General features: G+C 48.8%; 8 protein-coding genes across 8 annotated transcripts; 6 read left to right on the top strand and 2 right to left on the bottom strand.

Moving 5' to 3' along the window:
- Positions 1-434: 434 nt before the first annotated feature.
- Positions 435-4,153, top strand: N7487_000559 (uncharacterized protein; the record flags this gene model as incomplete). Its single annotated transcript, XM_056868307.1, has 5 exons — positions 435-1,017; positions 1,071-2,450; positions 2,554-3,239; positions 3,301-3,541; positions 3,748-4,153. 5 exons carry the CDS (start codon positions 435-437, stop codon positions 3,945-3,947), a joined length of 3,090 nt encoding a protein of 1,029 aa, XP_056733091.1. The 3' UTR covers positions 3,948-4,153.
- Positions 4,154-6,522: 2,369 nt separating this feature from the next.
- N7487_000558 (uncharacterized protein) lies at positions 6,523-6,969 on the bottom strand (the record flags this gene model as incomplete). Its single annotated transcript, XM_056868306.1, has 1 exon — positions 6,523-6,969. The coding sequence occupies one exon, from the start codon at positions 6,967-6,969 to the stop codon at positions 6,523-6,525; it is 447 nt and encodes a 148-aa protein (XP_056733090.1).
- Positions 6,970-8,413: 1,444 nt separating this feature from the next.
- On the top strand, positions 8,414-9,961 carry N7487_000557 (DHHC family palmitoyltransferase; the record flags this gene model as incomplete). The annotated part of the gene is made up of 5 exons (XM_056868305.1): positions 8,414-8,525; positions 8,586-9,066; positions 9,119-9,242; positions 9,308-9,348; positions 9,409-9,961. The coding sequence occupies 5 exons, from the start codon at positions 8,414-8,416 to the stop codon at positions 9,959-9,961; spliced, it is 1,311 nt and encodes a 436-aa protein (XP_056733089.1).
- Positions 9,962-11,175: 1,214 nt separating this feature from the next.
- N7487_000556 (uncharacterized protein) lies at positions 11,176-11,562 on the bottom strand (the record flags this gene model as incomplete). The annotated part of the gene is made up of 1 exon (XM_056868304.1): positions 11,176-11,562. The coding sequence occupies one exon, from the start codon at positions 11,560-11,562 to the stop codon at positions 11,176-11,178; it is 387 nt and encodes a 128-aa protein (XP_056733088.1).
- Positions 11,563-11,744: 182 nt separating this feature from the next.
- On the top strand, positions 11,745-11,982 carry N7487_000555 (uncharacterized protein; the record flags this gene model as incomplete). The annotated part of the gene is made up of 2 exons (XM_056868303.1): positions 11,745-11,826; positions 11,861-11,982. 2 exons carry the CDS (start codon positions 11,745-11,747, stop codon positions 11,980-11,982), a joined length of 204 nt encoding a protein of 67 aa, XP_056733087.1.
- A 2,015-nt stretch (positions 11,983-13,997) lies between these two features.
- On the top strand, positions 13,998-15,279 carry N7487_000554 (sterol methyltransferase; the record flags this gene model as incomplete). The annotated part of the gene is made up of 3 exons (XM_056868302.1): positions 13,998-14,198; positions 14,258-14,292; positions 14,385-15,279. 3 exons carry the CDS (start codon positions 13,998-14,000, stop codon positions 15,277-15,279), a joined length of 1,131 nt encoding a protein of 376 aa, XP_056733086.1.
- Positions 15,280-18,053: 2,774 nt separating this feature from the next.
- Positions 18,054-20,273, top strand: N7487_000553 (uncharacterized protein; the record flags this gene model as incomplete). Its single annotated transcript, XM_056868301.1, has 2 exons — positions 18,054-19,950; positions 20,020-20,273. The coding sequence occupies 2 exons, from the start codon at positions 18,054-18,056 to the stop codon at positions 20,271-20,273; spliced, it is 2,151 nt and encodes a 716-aa protein (XP_056733085.1).
- A 77-nt stretch (positions 20,274-20,350) lies between these two features.
- Positions 20,351-20,864, top strand: N7487_000552 (uncharacterized protein; the record flags this gene model as incomplete). The annotated part of the gene is made up of 2 exons (XM_056868300.1): positions 20,351-20,617; positions 20,652-20,864. 2 exons carry the CDS (start codon positions 20,351-20,353, stop codon positions 20,862-20,864), a joined length of 480 nt encoding a protein of 159 aa, XP_056733084.1.
- Between the last annotated feature and the right edge of the window lie 247 nt (positions 20,865-21,111).

Genomic DNA, 21,111 nt, shown 5'->3' with positions numbered 1-21,111 from the left:
CAATATGCATCATGTTTGTTTACTCCGTTCCTCGGGCGCCCGCCGATCGCAAGTGGCCCGTGCATATATCACGTGAAATACTCGATCATTTTTGTCAATGAAGGCGCTTAGACCTTGGAGACGACCGCGTATCTCAATTCTTCTCGACTTCAAACCCCTTATCCATCTCGTCCTCCCCCTATAAGCTGGGATTCACAGTCGCATGACCCTTGCTTCTTTCTAGATCGCTAAAAGATCATCATAACACCTCACAGTGGCGCTTAAATTCAAGTTCTGATCCTTTTCTCGAGCACTATTGGTACATCTCTCCACCTGCTTAATCCTTCAAGGCATCATGAGATTTGGTCTTTGAATTCACGATCTCTTTTTACCTCCAGCTTTTCGCTTCTTAGAATCGTACAGAATACATCTCATTCATTCCTGCACACAACATCATGTCTGACCAACCTCCCTCATACGGTGGCCATCCGAATTATGCACAACAGTGGCCTCCTGCATACCCTTCGATGATTCCCCCGAACTTTCCAGGCAGTTCAGACTATTCTCACAGGCACCAGCCACTGGCGACAAATCCTGTACCGACCTTCGACTATAACATGGCAGGCGTCAACGCGAATTCGCGAATGCCAGGTTCAAATGGCACTGGAAACTCAGCTTTCGTTCCGCCTCCGTTTCCCTTCTTCAACCACTTCGACGCATCACAATTTCCACCTCCCTTCCCTCCAATGCCGTTTGCTCCGATGAGCTATCCCCCTATGCCAACAGGGTCCTCAAATCCCGCCATTCCCTATCAGGGTCTCGATGGACATGCCTCACACCAACTATCAACAGAAGCCGTGCGTCTGAAAGACACCCCAGTTCAGGCAGATAATCACCGTGAAGAGGGCGAAGTTAGTGAGGAATCGGATGCAAAATCACTACAGCCGACGGCACGTAAGTCTACGCACCAACATTTGGACCTAGAGGAAGGAGAAACCATATCTTCTAGTGCACGATCCGCTAGGAGTAGTGGGTCACGTATTACACCCCTGCGTCCCCATATTTGGTTCTGTTTTACTAATAGCATGCAGCATACAACCCTCCTTTGTCAGTCTCCGCAGACCCAAGCATGGTCCACCATGCGATGCAGTCTCAGCGGCAGGACCCACCCGCAACTGTCCCCGCCCCTCCACCTCGCAAATCCGCGGCGCAGCTACGAATTCAAGCCCAAGGCGCGTTGCTCAGCTTGGCACCCCATAATATCCGCTACAATGAACTAGTAGCAGAGGGTATCAACCCTACGATCCTGAAACGCCTTTACGAAGAAGTTGGCATCAAGGTCACTGCATCACCTGTGCAAGGTCCACCCGTTCCTGAGAAGGCCTCCGCCGTGGCTGTAGTTGCTAGCAACGGTTTAGGGCCTAGCAGCCCCGCTGAGGTCACCAAGATAGTGAAGGAGCCTTGCAGCACCACGAAGTCGGATTTGCCACTGCCCCAACCTTCCGCCCCATCCGCTGCTCCTCCTTCCAAAGCTGGCAAGCCTTTAGAGCGAAAGGAACTAATCGCCCGGATGCTGGCTGAGAAAGCTGCCAAAACGACATCCAAAGAGACTTCACCCACTGGCAGTGCGAAATCACCTCCCGCTATACGAGTTGATGAAGCCCGTCTAGTTTCAAAAGAAGCTCTCGTGAAGGAAAAGAGCAAAGCCCAAACGGAGTTGGCAAGGCAGCGAATTGAAGAACTCAAAAGACAAACTTTGCTGAAGACCCAGAAATTGGCTCAGGCAAATCTGCCACCCGTCCAGTTGGAATCTCCGGCACCAGCTATTCAACACCCGCTTCCTCTCCGACCTCCTGTGCCTGAATCTCGTCGCTCTGCCGGTCTTCCAGGACTTCTCATGACCGGGTTGGAGCAGGAGCCACATGAAACTCCTGCCTCTGACCCGGCACATGCGATGGACCCTGACTCAACACCTATATCTCGAACTCCCCAACGCAAGCGGCCGCGGGCGTCCGATTTCGATGAGCCAGTTGCACCTCCGAAGAAGCATTTTAACCCGGCTGCCACTCGGTTCGACCCTGCCGATAAACTCATCATTGCAATCAGCGACGATGAATCACTTTATGGCGATGATGAGGATGACAACATGGAGTTGGATTCGAGCCCAGAGCAGGAACCAGTGCCGATAGTGACCTCGACCATTGTGAAGCCTACTGTCCAATCAAATCCTCCTGCCACCCGGGCTTCGACGGCTACACCACAAGGAGCTTCTAGTCTCAGTGACCAAGGGGATATTCGACTTAAAGATATGGAAATTCAAGCTATGCGCCGCAAGATTGCGGAGCTGGAGCTACGAAGGAAATCAAAGCTCGCTGCCAGCCGAACCCAGTCACCTCGCACCCTGGATGAGTCTGGGGCATCGTCACCATCCGGTGGACAATCTAGCGTGGTCGCAGCTACTTCTGAAGAAGGTAATGTTCTTTCGATCTTTTCTTTCTCTGTATCTTGCTGGAACATGATAATTCTTGAGTATTTTCAAGGGAGAATTTTGCGCTTCAACTAACCATTACCCAGATTCTTCAATTACTAAACCGACGACGGCCGCCCCTGATACGCTTACGCCGGCCGCCCCTGTTGCCGAACTAGACGCATCAGCCGAAGGCGCGGTCACTCGAGAACCGGTTGAAGAAGCCCATATTGAGGAAGTGGCAGATGGTGCGATCGACAGCACAGCACAGGCATCGACTTCGTTCGAGTCCGATTCAGCTGGGTCTGCTATGCAAGAATCTGATGACAGCAGCAGTGATAGTTCTGATTCGTCCAGCGAGAGTGAGGACGAACCTGCTACTTCGCCGGCTCAGGCCGATCTCGATCCTATTGCTGTGCCGTCATTCTCAGAGCCCATGGAGGTTGACTCTTCAGAGCGATCGACGTCTCGAAGTTCGCCCTCTGCCATCACCCATCCTAGTGCAGCTTCTGCCGACGAATATGTTTCTCAACATCCCCTTAGCGAACAATCTCAGCGTGAAGAGTCTACGGAATCCGACGGTTATGAGCCCCCAGAGCCTGATGCTGAAGCACAGTCTGAAGGCTCCAGTTACAGCCCTCCTCCATTCAGCCCAGCTCTTCCCGGTCTCGTAGAAAACACGACGGTCTCGGCACCATCATTTGACTTGACTCAAGCTGATGAAGAACTAACCAGCACGCCTCAGATGTCAGACCCATTACCTCGGTCGGATTTGCAGGTTGGCGCCCCTGGCGTATGAACACTACCCCTTTTCAGAGCAAGTTTCTAGTGACCCCATACTAACCCCTATCTAGACTGAAGCATCGCCCGCTATTTCGGGGCAAAGATTCACGCCATACACAAGCCCACTGCGAACTTTTAAAGCTTATCGCTACCACCCGCATTATGCCGAAGACGTTCCGAGTGGCTACCGCTCGCTAACTTACAGTCATAATATCGATTCCATGAAATACATGTGTCCATATGAGTTGGCCGGGGGTGTCTGCAATGACCGATCCTGCGAGTTTCAGCATCTTCGAGACATGACTCTAAGCGGTGCGTCGACATGAACAACGTGCAACACCCCACCTCGTCCTCGAGCTCCCCCACCGGCGTATTGCACTATCTAGTCTGTTTTTACTTTCTGTTTATTGCTCTACTGCCTTAGTCTCTTGCCTCTGCTTCCTTTCCTTTCAGTCCATTTGCCATCTCTTTTTTTTACCCTGTTCGAATGCTGACCACAGAGCCGTTAACCTCGACAGACGACAAGATTCTCGTCCAGATGGGCTCTGTTCGAGAAGGTCAAACCGAAGAAGAAAAAGAAACATATCTCGCTGGTCTGAAAGAGATCATCAACGACTTACGGCGTGACAAGGTGAAAGATTTCAACACTGTGGCCTCTGAGATAGCCGCATACCGTAGGCGCTTCCTCCAAGACCCGTCGCGTGTCTTGTCCCTGTAACATTCTCCCTCATTCACTGGACTCTTTAAGAGTCCTCTCTAGGTGAGCTGTCTTCCATCAGTCTTGTGAACACCGACGTCGAAAGAACTTCGATGGCGGGGGAAAAACATTATCACACCACATGGACTCAGACAACCCTCATCATGGCCATGATGCCACCATTTTTTTTTCAATACAATATCCCATGCCACCACCTCTTTTCAAGGGTCTCGCGTTCATGACCTGGTTTTCCTCTGCATCATTAGCCAATTTGGTGTTTTCTTTCCTGCATTCCAATTGCATTTGATCTACGCGATCGGGAGCCTCGCGCTCTTTGGGTCCTTTTTTTCTTTCTTTTTTTGTTGAATCTAGGCTCTGGGCCTTTCATTGCCTAGTGACCCGACAAAAGGGTGTTGAGGCGTCTGCATCTCAGCTGCTGGTCGTAACTTTGGCAGTTTCGGCAGATTCGGCAGTTTCAGCTCCGGGAGAGCTCTGGCTCTACTGCTAATCTGCACACTGAAGGGTGCGGTTGTACCATTAGAATATCGGTGGGGTTTCACAGAACATATTCATAGCAGTCAGTCAATATGTATCTTTTTTGTTTGATCCAACTATTGGTCTATTTGGTAGTAGTGAAATAAGCACCAAGTACCCTCGTAACTGGCTTGGATTGTGGATAAGTTCTGACTCAATCCATCTGTCCTCTAAGATACACCATGTCCCTTTGTAAAACAAGCTAAAACCATTGACTCATTCATGCATGGCCAAAGGAATAGAATAGACCAGAAAATAAAATAAAATAATACCCTGGACAAAGTCCTATCTGTAAAGAGATTAGCCCCCAAATGTGCTAGATACATATTTTCAGCTGTGACCATCTTAGCTGAGAAATCCAGCCTGAAAAGAAGTCAAATTTTAAAAACAAGTCCGGACCCGAAACAGGAAAAAAGACTCATTCCTGTACAAAGTACGAAGTAAGAAGAAAGAAGATGTGGGTTCCTGCGGCTAGTGGATGCTAAGTATAGGATGCAGAGTCCGGGAGATGGGGGCCAGGGTTGGTGTAACGGTTTCAAGAAGATTCAGAAATTCAGAGATAATAATAGCAAAGTAATATAGTGCATACAGTGAGTTTGACATTTTTTAATATTATCTCTACTAATCAAAGATGCAATGCAACTATGACATTTTTCCTATCGCAGAAACATATCTATACGAGTTGAGTCAGGGCAAGGCAGACCAGCGGACCGGATGTCTTGGATTCAACAGATTGTTACTGATTGGTCCGGGGCTTCCTCGCTTCCAGTCACATATGTTCCTCGTCTTCTATTGACATTGTGTATAGAGTATATCCTAGGTTCATATAGCCATAATAGCCATACCGCTATGCCAGTGATAGATCCCGCGCCCAGCGCCCGAGGGTGAAGTCCGCGACCGGGCAAATATTGAAAGCGCGAGGAAACAGCCAAGGAAAATGCCAATAGAGAAAATGAGTTGTGGATATGGAAGTAATTTGCGTCTACGCGAATTTACACGGGAGTTTCAGGATGATGGGACAACAAGCGCGCACGTACAAAGTCGAGGGGAAAGCCAAGCATAATCCGTCCGGGGCGCACAGTCCAGCACAGCCCCAACGTCCAAACTGGAAGTGCCCAGGTGGGGGCTACTACAATGACATAGTTAGGAGACGGGATAGACGGGATATGGAGAAATGGGAATAACATCATGGAACATGCCATAGGGGGGCTGAGTCGAGGTCAGAGTAAGAAAATAAGCCGTAAATAAGTGAAGTCTCAAGGGTCACAAAGGTTAAAACGATCGAGGTCAAAGAGAAGCGGAGTACCAGGATTAATAGACATCGTCCGTGTTAGCTTCCGAGTACCAAGACCGCTTTTTTCAGTATGGGCCATAGGGCTGTTTGCTACAGATGCCAGAGCAAAAAAGCGGTAACAAGAACAGGAGAAGCAGACTAGTTCATCTTGGCTTGCATAACAGAGTACATCACTCAGCATGGCGGGGTCCATATTTGGCTGAGCCGCAAATTATTCCAACCAACCATGATACCTGAGGCCCGGGCCCATGAGAGGCTCAGAGCAGGGTTTGCTGCATACCTTGAAGATCACGATGACTCTAGTGCTTGGCGCATATACGAGACAGAGTGGTAGTGATGATGGTAATAACCATAATATTGATTCCATAAATAAATAAAAAAATATAAAGAAACATATCAAAATGAAAATGAAACTGGAAAATCAAAAATGGCCAAGGCAGACAGAGGGAATCCAGCCCCGCTGGCCTTGCGCTAAACCCAATCAAGAAACCGCAAGTATACAAATTTCTAGTCTAACAAAAATAAGAAGCATTACACCATATATGCTCATGACCCATAACCCGCTTTGCGTAACATAGAAAAACATTCTAGAAATAAGGAAAAGGAGATCCAAAAAAAGAAAAACAAGTAACAGTAGAGTTCGGAAACACTATGCCGAACTGTCAGCTTCAAGAACCACCGAAATGCTGAGTGAGCATCGGAGTCGCTTACCATTGTATTCGTAGGTAGTAGCCTGTCTCGGCCCGCGAGACGGCGTTTCAAAAAGTCTCACTTGACTTCCTCACAATTGTTGCAAGCCATGTGATTGCATGACACGCACTGGGGTTGAATGTTGTAGATCTTGGGACCGTCTCCGCATCCGCAGCAGATATACATGTAGGTTGGACCGTTCTGCCTCGTTCCAGATAGTGAGGATGACGAGATATCCGTGCAGTTGGTCCGTGGTAGAGGCCGTAGGCCGGGAAGTTCTGGTACAACCATGGGCATGGCTGTGGACTTCAAGGTTGGGGTGCGAGGCGAGTGCAATGAGATGGCAGTTGGGTACGCGGAGACCGGGTTGCTGTCGTGGGAGTGCGAGTGGATGCTCATACTGTCGGAGACCTTCTCATCAACGCATCGAGCGCAACGAACTTTTCCACACTGGATGCAGGCGTCGTAGAGAGACGAGTTGTGAGGGCCGAAGTGGCAACCGCAGCAATACCACAGAGACGCCATTGATGTTATGAGTTGGATAGATTGGATTGATATTATAGACAGGATGGAAGATTTGGTGGAAGATGAGTTGAAAGGTCTTTATAGTTGTAGAGCGGGAAGGTCCTGCTGAACCGATAGTTGGATGTGTTGATTGAGTTTGAGATGGAATTGAATTTCAGCATGGGGGATCCACGAGAGCTATATACGTGAAGAAACTAGAATAGATGTAATAGAAGCAGAAGCGCAAGGCAGCGTTCCTAGAACAGTCAACAGCCCAGGCTGCCTTGCGACGTGAGATCCACATTGTAATTGGCCGAATTCATTACCCGGGCACTCATCTGGGCGATGGGGTAAAAGCTGGCCTTAGTTGCACATCACCCGCGAGATGGGTTGCCCAGGGCAGTGGCTTAGTGTAGTCCGGAGCTCTGTCATTGCCCAGAGCACCCCAGTTGTGCCTAGAATGTGAGGAATCTATGAATCATCTCTGAAGATTAGGCGTATTGAGTCAACGGGTCCACTATTCTCCAGGGCTAAGCAAATGCTCACACCGTCTCAGTTGGCCTGGCTTACCCGGGAGAATGTATGTGCGTCAACGGGCTCTGGTCACTCGGGTGCTCCGAAATAACGGTCTAAATTCTCAAATTCCTTTTGACATTGATGCCTTGGTAAATGAACTCGATCAATTGGTTTCTAAGGGGTACGATATACTCCACTCTTCCCTGGTTTTCCAGGCACCGGCTGCTTCGAAAAGCAAAATGAAGAGTCATTCGAATCAGGTGCCCCAGAATCCGCGCCCTGAGCAGTGTTGCCTAAGTCACCCAGGCTTCGTTTTCTGACAACCTGAATATGATGGGAAAAAAAATCAAAAACTCGTTTCATCATAGTTGTTTTGCACTTTTCTTTTTTCTTTTCTTTTTTCTTCGGATATTGCTTACGAATTACAGATTACGAGATGCTGTGAAACTCAACGGCTGGTTTCTAATTTAAATTCTCACCCGTGGATCCACGGAAATTCCATACCATGTGCCTTCCTAGATACCATATCGAGCTCTATTGAGTACAACCGTAACACCGTCAAGATCTAAAAAGAGTTTAGAGGTGGTCTGACATTTGTGAGGCCTTATCTGACGGTCGCAGCTGAGAAATATAGAATTAGTAATAGTAGGCCCGAAATTTACCGTGTGGATACGATAGCTGAGGTTGAAGCAAGGCAAGCTGTAAAAGCCCAGAGTGTTTTCAAGGTTCTACCGATGCCCCGATCCTTGGGATCCAAACGGGAATCCTTGGAACGAACCCCAGGGACACGGGCCTGTGGACACCGCACCTGGCCAGAGAGTTCCGATTACGTCAGGTTTGCACTGTTTGATTCAACGACCTTCCCTACTCAATCCGGTCCTTTGCAGGTCCCCCGAGGGCATTCATTAAAATCCTATGCATTTGATATTGCTGTATTGATTCCGTATATATGGCGTCTCCCGCGCAGAAGCGCGCCAACGTCGTAGTATCCAGGCTCATTCCGCCTGTTTTACTCGGCGCTGTGGTGTACGCTTCTTATGCGGTCACGAAACCATTATGCAGTGAGTTTTCCCTGAATGTGGTCGACTTCTTTTCCAGGGAACTAACGATGTGAAACTTAGTCGACTATCTAATTCATCCGTTACCCTCCCATAACCGAGGCCCCCGAGTCGGCGCTGGCGCCGCGATCATCGCGATCTATTACGTCCTTTTAATCCCTATGGTCGTTTCATATCTGCATCTTTATTACCAAGTCCTGTGGAATCCCGGGTACCTTCCCCTCGGTGAACAAAAACTGGCGGATGACGAGAACGAAAAGCAATCGAAGCGCCGGCGTGGGAAGAAAAGCACGCGCAAACCCGATCCGGAGAAGACAATCCGGGCAGACGCGGATGTGGAGAGAGGCTCGAACTCTACTGCTGTAGGCACCGCAGGTCAGTCAGATCCTGGGCTGGAGAGCTTCTACACAAAAGATGTCTTCGTCTGTCAGGCGGATGGCCGGCCCCTGTGGTGCACCACGTGCTGCCAGTACAAGACGGACAGGGCGCACCACTGTCGCGAGTTGGGTCGATGTGTGCGCAAAATGGATCATTTTTGTCCTTGGTATGATAACAACGACTTTACGCAAAACCAGTATCCAGCTGACAGAATGCAGGGTTGGAGGCGTGGTGTCCGAGACATCGTTCAAATTCTTCATTCAATTCGTTGCTTATACTTGCATATTCTGTACCTTTGCCCTTATAGTGTGTGCTTATTTTACAGCGGAGATCCGACGCCAGGTGAGACTTCCACAAGCTACCATACCAATTCTTCACCAAGAACCCGTTACTAACCTTTCAACCAGACCGGAGGAGTAAACCCCCATTGGTGTGTCTGTATCGGACTGTAAGTTTTCATATACACAGGATACTTGGGAGATTCATGAAGTCTAATAAAAACCACTAGGAGCGGCCTTTTTGCCTTCTTCACCGCCGGAATGACCCTGAGCTCAGTCCAAATGGGCATATTCAATATCACAACAATCGAAAACCTAAACCGACGCAGTGCCGTCTGGACCCTTGCCATCCGTGTCCCAGAACACCTCCTCGAGCGACTCTGGGTAGCAGAGTCCCCCTGGGCTCCGACATTCCGCATGGTCTCTTACCCATTACAAGCACCATCAACTCCAACCCAACCGCAAACAACAAACCCCTCAGGCGAACGCCACGTCTTCGCCATCCTCCACACTCTGCCGGGCGAGAATCCCTTCGACCTAGGTAGCCCATTGAAAAACCTCCAGCAGGTCATGGGATACAACATTTTCGATTGGCTGCTGCCGATCAAGAAGAGCCCGTGTGCCGACCATAGCAGCATGGAGAGTAATTTTGCGCTGGGACCCGTGGTGACCCGCTTGCGGCTGGAGGCTGGACTGGCCCCGCCGCCCGAGAACGGGGCTGCTGTTCCGCAGCCCCCACATTCGGGGCGTAGCCACCGGGAAAAATCTCCTAGCGATCAATAGTTCGGGGCACTTGCTTCGTGCGTGTTTTGGATACCTTCATAATTAATGCAATATGACCCCACTGTATACACTATTGATCTGGCTGCGTGAAGGTAATTTATATTCCGATAGACTGAAAGTCCTCGTCGGGCAACTGTAGGGCTGAATGTCGTCGTTATTACGTATAGGCCTCCCAAGGTCGGCACTTTATTGGCTTTCAAAGGTTCTTCCAAAGTTGATACTAGAAACTTTTGTTTTTGGGTACAGAAAGAGTTTAGGCGAAGATGCGTATGCTCTCCCATTATAATCTATCCGTTAAGCCGTTCAGGGCAACTCGGTGATTTCTTGCTCAATACTCCTTCACTACCCGTATTTATAAGTTGCCCCTAATCCAATGACATGAGATAGAAGTTGTAGAATGTAGGAGTAGCTAGAAAAAAAAATCTATATAAGGCCAATGCTAATGTAGTCCTTTGCCATTTGACCCTAGCAATATATTTCCGCATTGGCAACTGTGCAAATATCTCTAAACAGACCTTCGATCTTTCGGCATCCTTTATAGGTAGGCCTGCCAGTGTAACAGTATAGGAAAACACAAATCCCTATGGATACTCATAATCAGTTTAATCACCATCTATCTATACCTACCATAGCGTAACTTTATACTTGTTTGGGGTATCCATTGTCCCTGCATTTGGAATCGGTTCTTCAATTCCTTCAACGTCTAGCCAGGTTCCTAGATAAATTAATATCTCTATTAATAATCTATCGCCCTTTTATATGGGAGCTCTACTATCTTGGAATGAGAGAACATCTAAGAAGTCTACAGGTGTGATATGGTACCCTTTACATATGTGGTAGACGATATATATATCCCGCAAAGTATTTCGCAATTCCAAACAAATAACTATCTATCTATGCCATTTATATGACTCCTCAATGCTTGTGACTTTTGTTCGGGCAGGCGTATCGTCCGCATCATCGGCACTGTGTCCGAACGTCATCCAGGATCAAGGCAAATCGTCTATAGATACTGCTCGAGACCCTGAGATGCACCAATGCCCCATGACAATAAACAAAAGAACGATCAATAAAAAAACAAAGGGAAAAAGAAAGGGGGAAAAAAGTGAAAATGACATCCAAAAACCAAGAAAAGGAAAGCAAATGCAAGAGATGAAAGAAAGTAAATCTCAGAATCCCAGACACAACAAGCCCCCCGTACAGTCTATCCTAGACTAGGGAACATTCTCTTTGCCGCAGGAACTGCACTCAGTATGCGCGCAAATTGGACACTTATTCTCCGGCGCTAGGTGAGGATTGACCAAATTCTTGCATCCGCAGCATCTCACCCATAATACCACCTGTCTTGGGGCTCCGGTAGACAGGTAGTCGGGCCCGGGCACGAGAGCAGATATGGCATCCGGGAACGGAGCCAGAGTTGATCGTGCACGATACACCGGCGGGTTGCTCATGGCATCGTCATAAGAGAGATTGTTGGGCTGGGGCAAGCGCCGGCCATACAAAAGAGGAGTTGAATTCTGTCCTTCGCTGTCGGCCTTGGTATCCAAGATGTTGTTGGATAAGACGTTGGACATGGAGTTTGACATGGTGTAGAAAGGCATAGTGGCGTGAAGTTTCAGATGGATAAACCGATTGGTAGGGAGGATAGTTTGATTTGTGATATTTTGATCGTGGAGATCCTGAAGCTTTTGAATGTTGGCCGAAGGACTGGAACCGTAAATGTAGTTATATGAGGCCAAAGTCTGATTGTATGAAGCACTGTGAGGATATTTTCAAACCAGCCATGGACGAGACTATCTTTATATCGCAAGACCAATACACAGGCGCTCGTAATCAGGGCTTCCATTACAGCACTGAAATCCCAAGTATAGAATCCCAGTTGAAACCCAAGGTGAACAGGTGCGACTCCGGCAGCCAACAAGCAACGACAACAGAGTCGAAGCCCCGAACATAGGGAGCTGGATATGCAGCGGACAGGTGGTCACAGCGAACAGCAGCAGGCAGTGCTTAAGCAGCGGTGAAGTGAACGCAAAATAGACCAGCCAGAGAGAGAGAAACAACGTGGTAGCACCCGTCTATTTGATGCCGACATGTTCACCCGCGACCCGGGTCGTGATCGGCCAGAACTGCGCCTAGTAACCGACGACTTGGGCATCGGGATATGGTAATCTGCGACGGGACCGGGCATACTGGAGATCCAGAAGCTTTAGTAATTAGCGCTGGAGTTAATGACTAGGTACATATTGTCTTCCGGAGGTGATCGAGTCATGATGGAGGTTGTAGGCGCGTTGCCCTCCTTCCACCTGAGGCGGGCCATCCATATTGAATGAAGGGCTTCTATTACTGGGTGGTCGGGTGGGGTCATATTCGGTACTTGAACAAATGGGTTATTAGCTAGGCCCGGGTTTTTGGTTCCAGCGGGTTTCTTCTGCAGAGTCTGCGCCTCGGTTCGGGTGTCTGACTCCAAGCCTTTCCCGCGGGTGCGAGGGTGAATCGGGCATGATGAGGGACTCGACCTGTTCAGTAACTCTGGTCGCCCTGCCCGGTAGCTCTTGTTGGTTTCTTTGTGTGTCGTGGGTTACATATGCCAAGAAAGTACCCATGCAGTGCCCGCTGTTCGTGGGAATAATAAATGCGCCTATAGGTGGTCCAGTTTGTGTATACCCTTGGTGCGGGCAATGTGGTGGTTAGGGGTGAGGTGAGGTTCGTAATTCATAGAGAGAACTTTCTATAGGATTACCTTTTCGTGGCTGCGTAGTATTAAGGTACTCATGTACGGAGTACGGAGTTTGATTTCCCCTGCCACCTATTGGCCTTCCCTTTCCGTTTTAGTGCTTAGACCTTGCCGCTTTTTGCTCACTAAGTAAATCCGAGTAACTATGGATGGATGCCGGGCGCCCACCAAGTATTATATAAGCATATAGATTTGCTCAGGACTAACCTTAGTTACACCAATATTTTGAGGGACTGGATTATCCGAGTACTGAGTAGCTTACAGTGTAAATAGCGCTTGTAGGCGTAGGTGGCAAAAACCTCCATCGGTGCCTGGCGGAATGCTCCAAGTTATGATTACCATGAGCACTTATATAGTTGAGTGGGCCACAAGTAAACCATTCATAGAATTTGTATTGTCATCGAAATGCAGTCAAGGCCTAACCTACGTCAATTCTCTGTATAGTGCAATGTTTTGTTCTATTTGATTTTTATTTGATTTTGTATCTGGTCTAACCTATTTGGCAGCATCACTTCGGTCAATTGATGCCAATTGCAAGCCGGTTCCAAAGGGCGGAATTGCAAAAAGGATTGTCAATAGCGAAAGCACCGTGTCGAGTACCATGCATTTAAGCATGATGGAAATTACCAAGTCTTTACAAACCGGAAAATCAATGGACCGTCACGATAACGGTACCATGTAAAAGTCCACGGGTATATACATTGCTTAATCAGCTATGTCCGCACAGATTGGAAAAAGAGCGGAATTTGTCAATTTAGTTAGTTAGATAGAGAATTTTACAATGTCATTTTTACCATACATTGTCGTACCCGTCCCGTCTATTTCTGTCACACGGAAATGAAATCGATAACAGTGGAACGTTCACAGAAGATAAGCATGACTAATCACTCCAAGAGCACCTGAGGCACCTGAGGCACGGGAGCTGCAGCATCCGAATTTTGACTATCGCGTCCCATAGCTCGGAAAGTGCCTGTTCCGTCGAAGAGCAGGGTGTGACCACCCCCAAAAAAATGATTAGATGTACTCTCATTTGATTGGGTAATTGGCCTTGCACTCCAGGGCTCCACCTGGGCAGGGTTCATCCACGGATGTATTCGTCTTCTCTCTATACTTACATTCTGCAACAGAATTTCCTTATTTTTTTTATTTTTTTTTTTTAAAAAAAAGCTTTTCTAGTATCCTCAATTTACTATATATACCATGTCTTCGTTCTCTGTCTTTTTTTTTTTTTTTTTTTGGATAGAGTCTTAACTTTCTCCTCGTTCTTCAAACTCCTACAAACCATCACTCCTTCTCTGCACCATGACTCCCACTACTTTGGAACATGAGGATGTCGCACGCGATGCTGCCTTCAACAAGGTCCTCCACGGCAAGTCGGCCAAGGCCAAAGGTGGTCTTGCCGCTATGCGTGGAAAGGATGCCACCGCTCAGAAGGCTGCTATAGATGAGTACTTCAAACATTGGGAAAACCAGGCTACCGATGAGACAGATGAGATTCGCGAGGTTTGATACTGCCCATCTCTAGTGAAATAATCTGATCACTAACGCCTTGCGATTGTTAGGCCCGGAAAGCGGAGTACGCAACTCTGACCCGACAGTATGTCCTGCGAAATCTTGATCATTAATATCTACCCCTTAACTAGGGCTAGTATTAGATATATCTTCTTGATACTGACGATATTCTTCTAGCTACTATAACCTTGCGACCGACTTTTACGAGTACGGATGGAGCACCTCATTTCACTTTTGCCGCTTCGCCTACGGCGAGCCTTTTCACCAGGCCATCGCCCGCCATGAGCACTACCTTGCCCTACAGGCTGGTATCACAAAAGACATGAATGTGCTAGATGTCGGCTGTGGTGTTGGTGGACCCGCACGCGAGATTGTCAAGTTTACCGGTGCCCATATTACCGGTCTAAACAACAACGACTACCAAATCGACCGCGCTACCTACTATGCCCAAAAGCAAGGACTTTCGGATAAGATGGCATTCGTTAAGGGCGACTTTATGCAGATGAAGTTCCCCGATAACAGCTTCGATGCTGTGTATGTGATCGAGGCTACCGTCCACGCTCCTGATCTTGAGGGTGTCTATAAAGAAATCTTCCGAGTTCTGAAGCCTGGTGGTAAATTTGCGGTCTACGAATGGTTTATGACGGACGATTACAACAACGATGATCCCGAGCACCGTCGTATCCGTCTCGGTATCGAGCAGGGTGACGGAATTTCGAACATGGTTAAAGTTTCTGAGGGCCTGACTGCGTTCCGTAACGCTGGTTTCAACTTGATTCACCACGAGGATATGGCTGCTCGTCCTGATCCTATTCCATGGTATTACCCCCTAGCGGGCTCCTTTAAGCATATGGGATCGATCTGGGACTTTTTCCTTATCGCTCGTATGACCTGGTGGGGTCGTGGCATTGCTCATCGTTTTATCGGTGCTGGTGAGACTATCGGCCTCTTCCCGAAGGGCTCACAAAAGACTGGCGACAGCCTGTCTTTGGGTGCTAATTGCTTGGTCGAGGGTGCCCAGAAGAAATTGTTTACCCCAATGTACCTTATGGTCGGCCGGAAGCCCGAGTGAGTGAAATAGGGTCGTCGGAAGCCTCCTCCGTCTAGCCCTTGTATCAGTCTTGGAAGAAAGATACAAGCTTATTAAGCCCAATAAACTGTACCATATATCAATACCAATGTGTTTTTTTTTTTTCTTTTCTTCTTTTCTTGACCTCCCAGACTTAGTAGGCACATATGGTTATAAGCTCTGCCAGAAAGCAAATTGAAGTTTTCTATCTCGGTTAGTTTGATAACCATAACGTGTATTCCCAGAATTCCTCCTGCGAAAACATTACTATGGCCGGCTTCCAGACCTCCGGCTCGGATATAACTTTCCCCCGTGCATCTGCCTGCCCCATTGAAAAGGGGTACGAGTGGGTCGTGAGTGTGATAATTGGCAGTATATTGATTCCGAAGGCCGCACCTACAGTCAAAAATCCGAAATCATGATGCAATCTACCACACACGATCGCCGTGCAGAATCCAGGCAATAAAAAATATCCTCCCCGAGACTTAATTCAGCTCCCTTTTCTGGTCTTCTCGATTTCGTGTATACTCCTTCAACCAATACATCGAAGATTCAAAGAAGATCTAGCACTCTCACTTATACGAAGGCGTAATCAACCTTACTGCCAATCGTCTAGAAGGCGGTTGAATATGTAGAAAGAGGTTATTATGCTGCAATTTGGGAACATTTAGGGCAATTTCCCCTTGCCTACCAGGTTTGAAAGAATACCCCAATCGATAGTGACACCCTAATAGAAAGGTTTCGACAAAAATCTCACATGGGCCTAAGAGTTTTCGGATTCTTAGGCCGTCTGATATAAAAATGACGGCACTTTGAGCTGACCTGGTATATAACTAAAAGGATTATGGTCGAGTTCTGAAGTGACTGAGGTCAAGGTGGGCTATTTTTAAGAACCATCCGAAAAAACCAAATCCATTATTTTTTACCTAAACCTATATACCATTATAATTGTACTACTTTTGCCTGCTTAGAATCTTGAATTCCTGTCCCTAAGTTGATTTAATGTCATCGAGCATATCGTCTGTCTAGTCTTTACTGAGTCCGGACATAAGCCACCCTAAACCCCGTGATGACATCCTATTTCTGGTCGAGTGGATCTTATCGTCACTAGCTAATATTGATTACTGTCGAGTACCATGCATAATTCATGATGGAAATTACCAAGTCTTTACAAACCGGAAAATCAATGGACCGCCATGATAACGGTACCATACAAAAGTCCACGGGTATATATACATTGCTTAACCAGCTATGTCCGCACAGATTGGAAAAAGAGCTGAATTTGTCAATTTAGTTAGTTCTTTAGGGAATTTACATGTCATATTATACCATACATTGTCGTACTCGTCTATTTCTGTCGATTACTTTAAAGTTTGTAGGAGATAGAAAATTGCGAGGATTTTCCAAGAATTGAAGTCAGAAAAACCATGAGCCACGGGGGAGGGATATAAAAAGCTATAGTAGATAATTTAAGGGCGTCTAGGGAACCTTTTATCTTCCAATTTATTCTTGCTATCCACTTAGAACATTCAAACTTAAGTGTGGAAACCACTAACTATAGATTGGAGGATTTAGTTTAAATTAACACCTTAAAGAAGATGTAAATTAACTTGTCGAGTACGGAGCAGGGCCGATCGCTTACCCTTGCTGCGTTGACGCGAAGCCGTCGGTATCGTCGTTCGAGGTAGCCCGAAGTCCCTTAGAAGCATCAATATTAGGGATCATGTAGGTGTAGGTGCGTAGAACGATTTTGAGGCCGGCCCTGCCTGCCAAGTCTGTAAACCGGTGAGCTGGTGCATAGGTCGATAGATGTATGAATGTTTTGAGGCGATATACGGGACCTCGTGTAACCAATTTTGTTGATAGATCTAAATGAGATGAAAATTTACCACTTGCTCTATACACCAAGCCCTTGATACTAAGTCACATTAAGCTCTTTTATATAACAAAACGCTTCACCGGGCATGGTCTGAGCGTAAAACTGGGTGCTCAATAGATGCCTCTGAACAATCGAGTAGGGTGGATTCACCCAAACAACTCCAGTTTTCCCCTTCAATGCGGCTCAAGTGATATCACAAAACGTCTGTGGATTCTCAAACTCTCAAACCTTGGAACCCACATATATGGCTTCTAAGGTTTACCCGGGCGAAACAAAAATGAAGGACTCTTGACCGCCTGTCGGGGGAGTGTTGCGCATATGAAGCAAGGGAGTTTCATAGTTAAAGAGCGGGAACAACGCATGGCATCCACGGTTGACAGCTTTGAGTTCCCAAGGTTCACATTCTCTGGATCCATGGAAATCATATTTATATACATCTTCTAGTATTTGTAGTATTTCTATTATTTGTTTTCTATTTTTGTTTTCTTTCATCTCAGAGCTGTCCACTTCCACCGGGCACCTGGGTAAGGCCCTTGACTGAATAATCATCAGTGGAAATTCCTTGGCATTTCTTACTAACATTTGGTCCAACCCGTGGACCCCAACCCACTTTTGCGTCATTATTCACACCTTTCATTTCAACACAATTCTGAATCCCCTCCTTCATTGTTGAGTTGGGCAACTATTGGGCTCCAGGCTTCGTGTCAATTTCGGCTCCGATTTTCTCGACTTTTGACCGAATCCTCGCCTTCAAGCCAACCGACCAGGTTGGGCATTTCTACATAGCCCGACTCCGATTGTTAAATACTCATCCCCCGAAGCCGACCGGAGAACACTGTTACACCTGGTTTCAACCGATCAGGCGCTATCATTATCTGTATCCATCGCATCTCTCAAAATGTCGAGTTACTACCGAAATCTGTCTCCTAGCCGAGGCCGACACTCCATGATTGACCCCATGAGAGCGTCAACCGGCATGGTAGAACTAAGCTCCTCATACGACCCTCATGATGCACTAAGGCGCTACGATTATGCCGACTACCCGTCTGATACTGGATACACCAGTGCTTTTGGGTACCACTCAGGGCGACCATCGAAACTCGAGGCCCACCAAATATCATCCCATCGAGTCCGTGATCCGACTGCGTCCGCCAAAAAACGCACCGAATACAGTGTCCAGCCCCGCAGACACAGAAGCAACACAGCAACACAAGCCGATTACGAGACACCAGTGCGTCTGGCTGTACCTTCCACATCCCGTCAACATCTCTCGCCCGTGCACCACTCAATTCACCGCCGTACCCCGAGCCCTTTTCGTACGGATTCCGGCCATCATGTAGTCCCTGCTTCCCCTCGGCACCCCGCCCATCGCCGAATCTATAGCACCGACTATGCGAGCGACACGGGTCATATCGGCCCACGGAATGATGCCAGACATAGGACTGATCACAGTGCGCATCAACACCGTGTCCACCCGCCCCCACGCTCACCGCGCTATCCAGCGTACGACGGGCTGAGGAAAGGCGATGACATCGATGACTTTGATGCCTATTCATACACCAACGCCCGTGAGCAATTCGACCGGGACTATCCTGTCAAGCCACGCCATCGCGGGCCGAGATACTCTATCGATCGGCCGCTCAGTAACACTGGCGTTGAAGAAAATCCCCACTGGACGGCACGAAAAGACCGCCCTCATGGCCCACCCCCGACATCCTGGGGCCTTGACAAGCTTGGGCGTGAACGGCCGCGAAGCTCAACGTATGGCCAGGATGACCATCGGGACCCACATAGATCAAATGATGGATTCCATGATCAAGCCCTGGTTGCCATGCCTCAGGACTCCGACGCTGAATACCCCTCCCGACGTGATGAGCGTCGCCGCCGCCGTGCCCACGGAGCGCGTCACGCGAACGATCGAGACCACCGCTATCCAGAAGACCACCACCCCAAGCCGCATGACGTCGGTGCGTTGGCTACTATGGGGCTTGGAACAGCAGCATTGGGAGGCGGATACTCCGACATGTCGGACTACGATAACCACCGCCCGTCACGTCGCAAGGCCAGACGTCCACACGGCGAGCATGACCACGATGCCGTCCAGCCCCCATCGCGGGAGCTGGTCGAAGCGGTTCCAGCCGATGAAAGAACCAAGCAGGCTTACTTGGACCCCGCCAATGCCCGTCGCCACGGTCGATCGCGGCGACACTCTAGACGGCGGACGCACAGCGATGATGCCGACACGTCAGATGAAGACCTGCGAAACTACAGACGTGAGCCCGCACGTCGCAGGCACAGCAGCACCGACACCGAGAGCGACCACGACCGTGACCGCAGTCGGGACCGCTCACATCATAGACGATACCGCGAGCACTCGCGTGGATACCGATCTTCTCGCTCCCACCGCATGCTGGAGGATGGCCACGACATTGACTCGCGACGATCGCCCCCGGTCGACACGGGCAAAGATGACCCCAGAAGACCTATTGCTGTCGAGCCGGCTGCTCCAAAGGAGCCCGAGGCTCCTCCCAAGGGAATCCTCAAGGCTCCGCGCCCGGCTTTCCCAGAGGAACCGAATCCAGTGAGGGAGGGGGTCGCTCCCCTCAAAGACGCCCATAAGCAGGGGATCCCGCCGGGAGCTCGCTGGACGAAGATCGACCGGCGGCTCGTGAATCCGGAGGCATTGGAAGCGGGCAATGAGCGGTTCGAGGAGCGGCCGGATTATGTGATTGTGTTGAGGGTTCTGAGCAAGGAGGAGATCCAGCAGTATGCTGTCAAAACTCAGGAGATCAGAGGTAAGTCACGCTGCTGTGTATATCCTGGAATTATATTTGAAGTAGAATACTGACAATTGAGTTGCATAGATACCCGACACAAGGAGCAGCTGCGCGAGAGACGCAAATCCAGAGATGAGACTCAACGTCACGGCCGCCGAGGCGAGGAATCTTCCAGCGACGATGAGGACGAGGGCGAGGAAGAGCCCTGGAAGCAGCTTGAAGCGGCCGCTGCACCACCCGCACAGAATATCTCCTTGCCGTCGCGTCCACGCGCGTCGACCAACTCAATGCATGAGGCTGAACGGCCTAGGATGAGCAATCCGTCTGCTGCGCCGGTATAGGGGGGTGTTTTCACGCCTCGAGATTTGGATATGCCTGGCGGGGCGAACGAAGTAGCGTCGGGCCCGTTGAAACCATAATGGCGTTCGCCAAGTGCGCAGGGGCGAGAAACCCGTCGGTTCTCAAGTTGGCTCTAACAAATGTAACTAATGCACCTATCCTTCTGGGGATGAACACCATGCGACAGGCCCCTGCAGGCAAAAAGCAAGCACCCGTCCTATTTACGCGCCTCCCAAGGTCCTCGGTACAAACCCATCTCAGACTCAAGTCGTCTCGTTTTCCTCTTCCGGTTTATTCCAACTTACACCGCCTCCACACCAATCCATGGCTGCGTTGTATGCACTCCGTATGGAGTACGCACCTGTCATATTGTTTGACAGGATGTCGAAGATCAACGACGCCTGCACATGCAGCGCAACACGCTGAATTCTTTCCGGCCCAATCAGGCCCCAGTGGCTTTAATTGCGGAACCCAACGATGATCAGTCGCTAGGCCACCCGCGCCCGCATCCACAGTCATCCGATATTAGACCAGATACAACGAACACAAGTCAAACTCCGAGTCGTGCGGCTCATTGGATGAACTCGCCGTGACATTTTCTTTTTCATGACTCGCATGTGTTGCTATCTCAGCTTTTGTGTCACTCTTACCTCTGGATCGGTCGATACGATGGGGTCCGCATATGTAGTCATTTTATTGCATTGTCTCAATGGGAAGAGGGAGAAAAGATAGCAGAGTCTGGAGCTGGGCTTCCCCACCTCTGGATGTTTACTTCTTTCGTTGGCATGTGCGTCTGCACTTACAGCATACAACATATGGAGAGCACGAGAGCGCTAAGGA

This window comes from Penicillium crustosum, assembly GCF_028827405.1.
Source record: "Penicillium crustosum strain IBT 35664 chromosome Unknown utg000001l_segment0_segment0, whole genome shotgun sequence".
Taxonomy (NCBI): domain Eukaryota; kingdom Fungi; phylum Ascomycota; class Eurotiomycetes; order Eurotiales; family Aspergillaceae; genus Penicillium; species Penicillium crustosum.
This window is presented reverse-complemented; position numbering and strand designations above follow the sequence as displayed.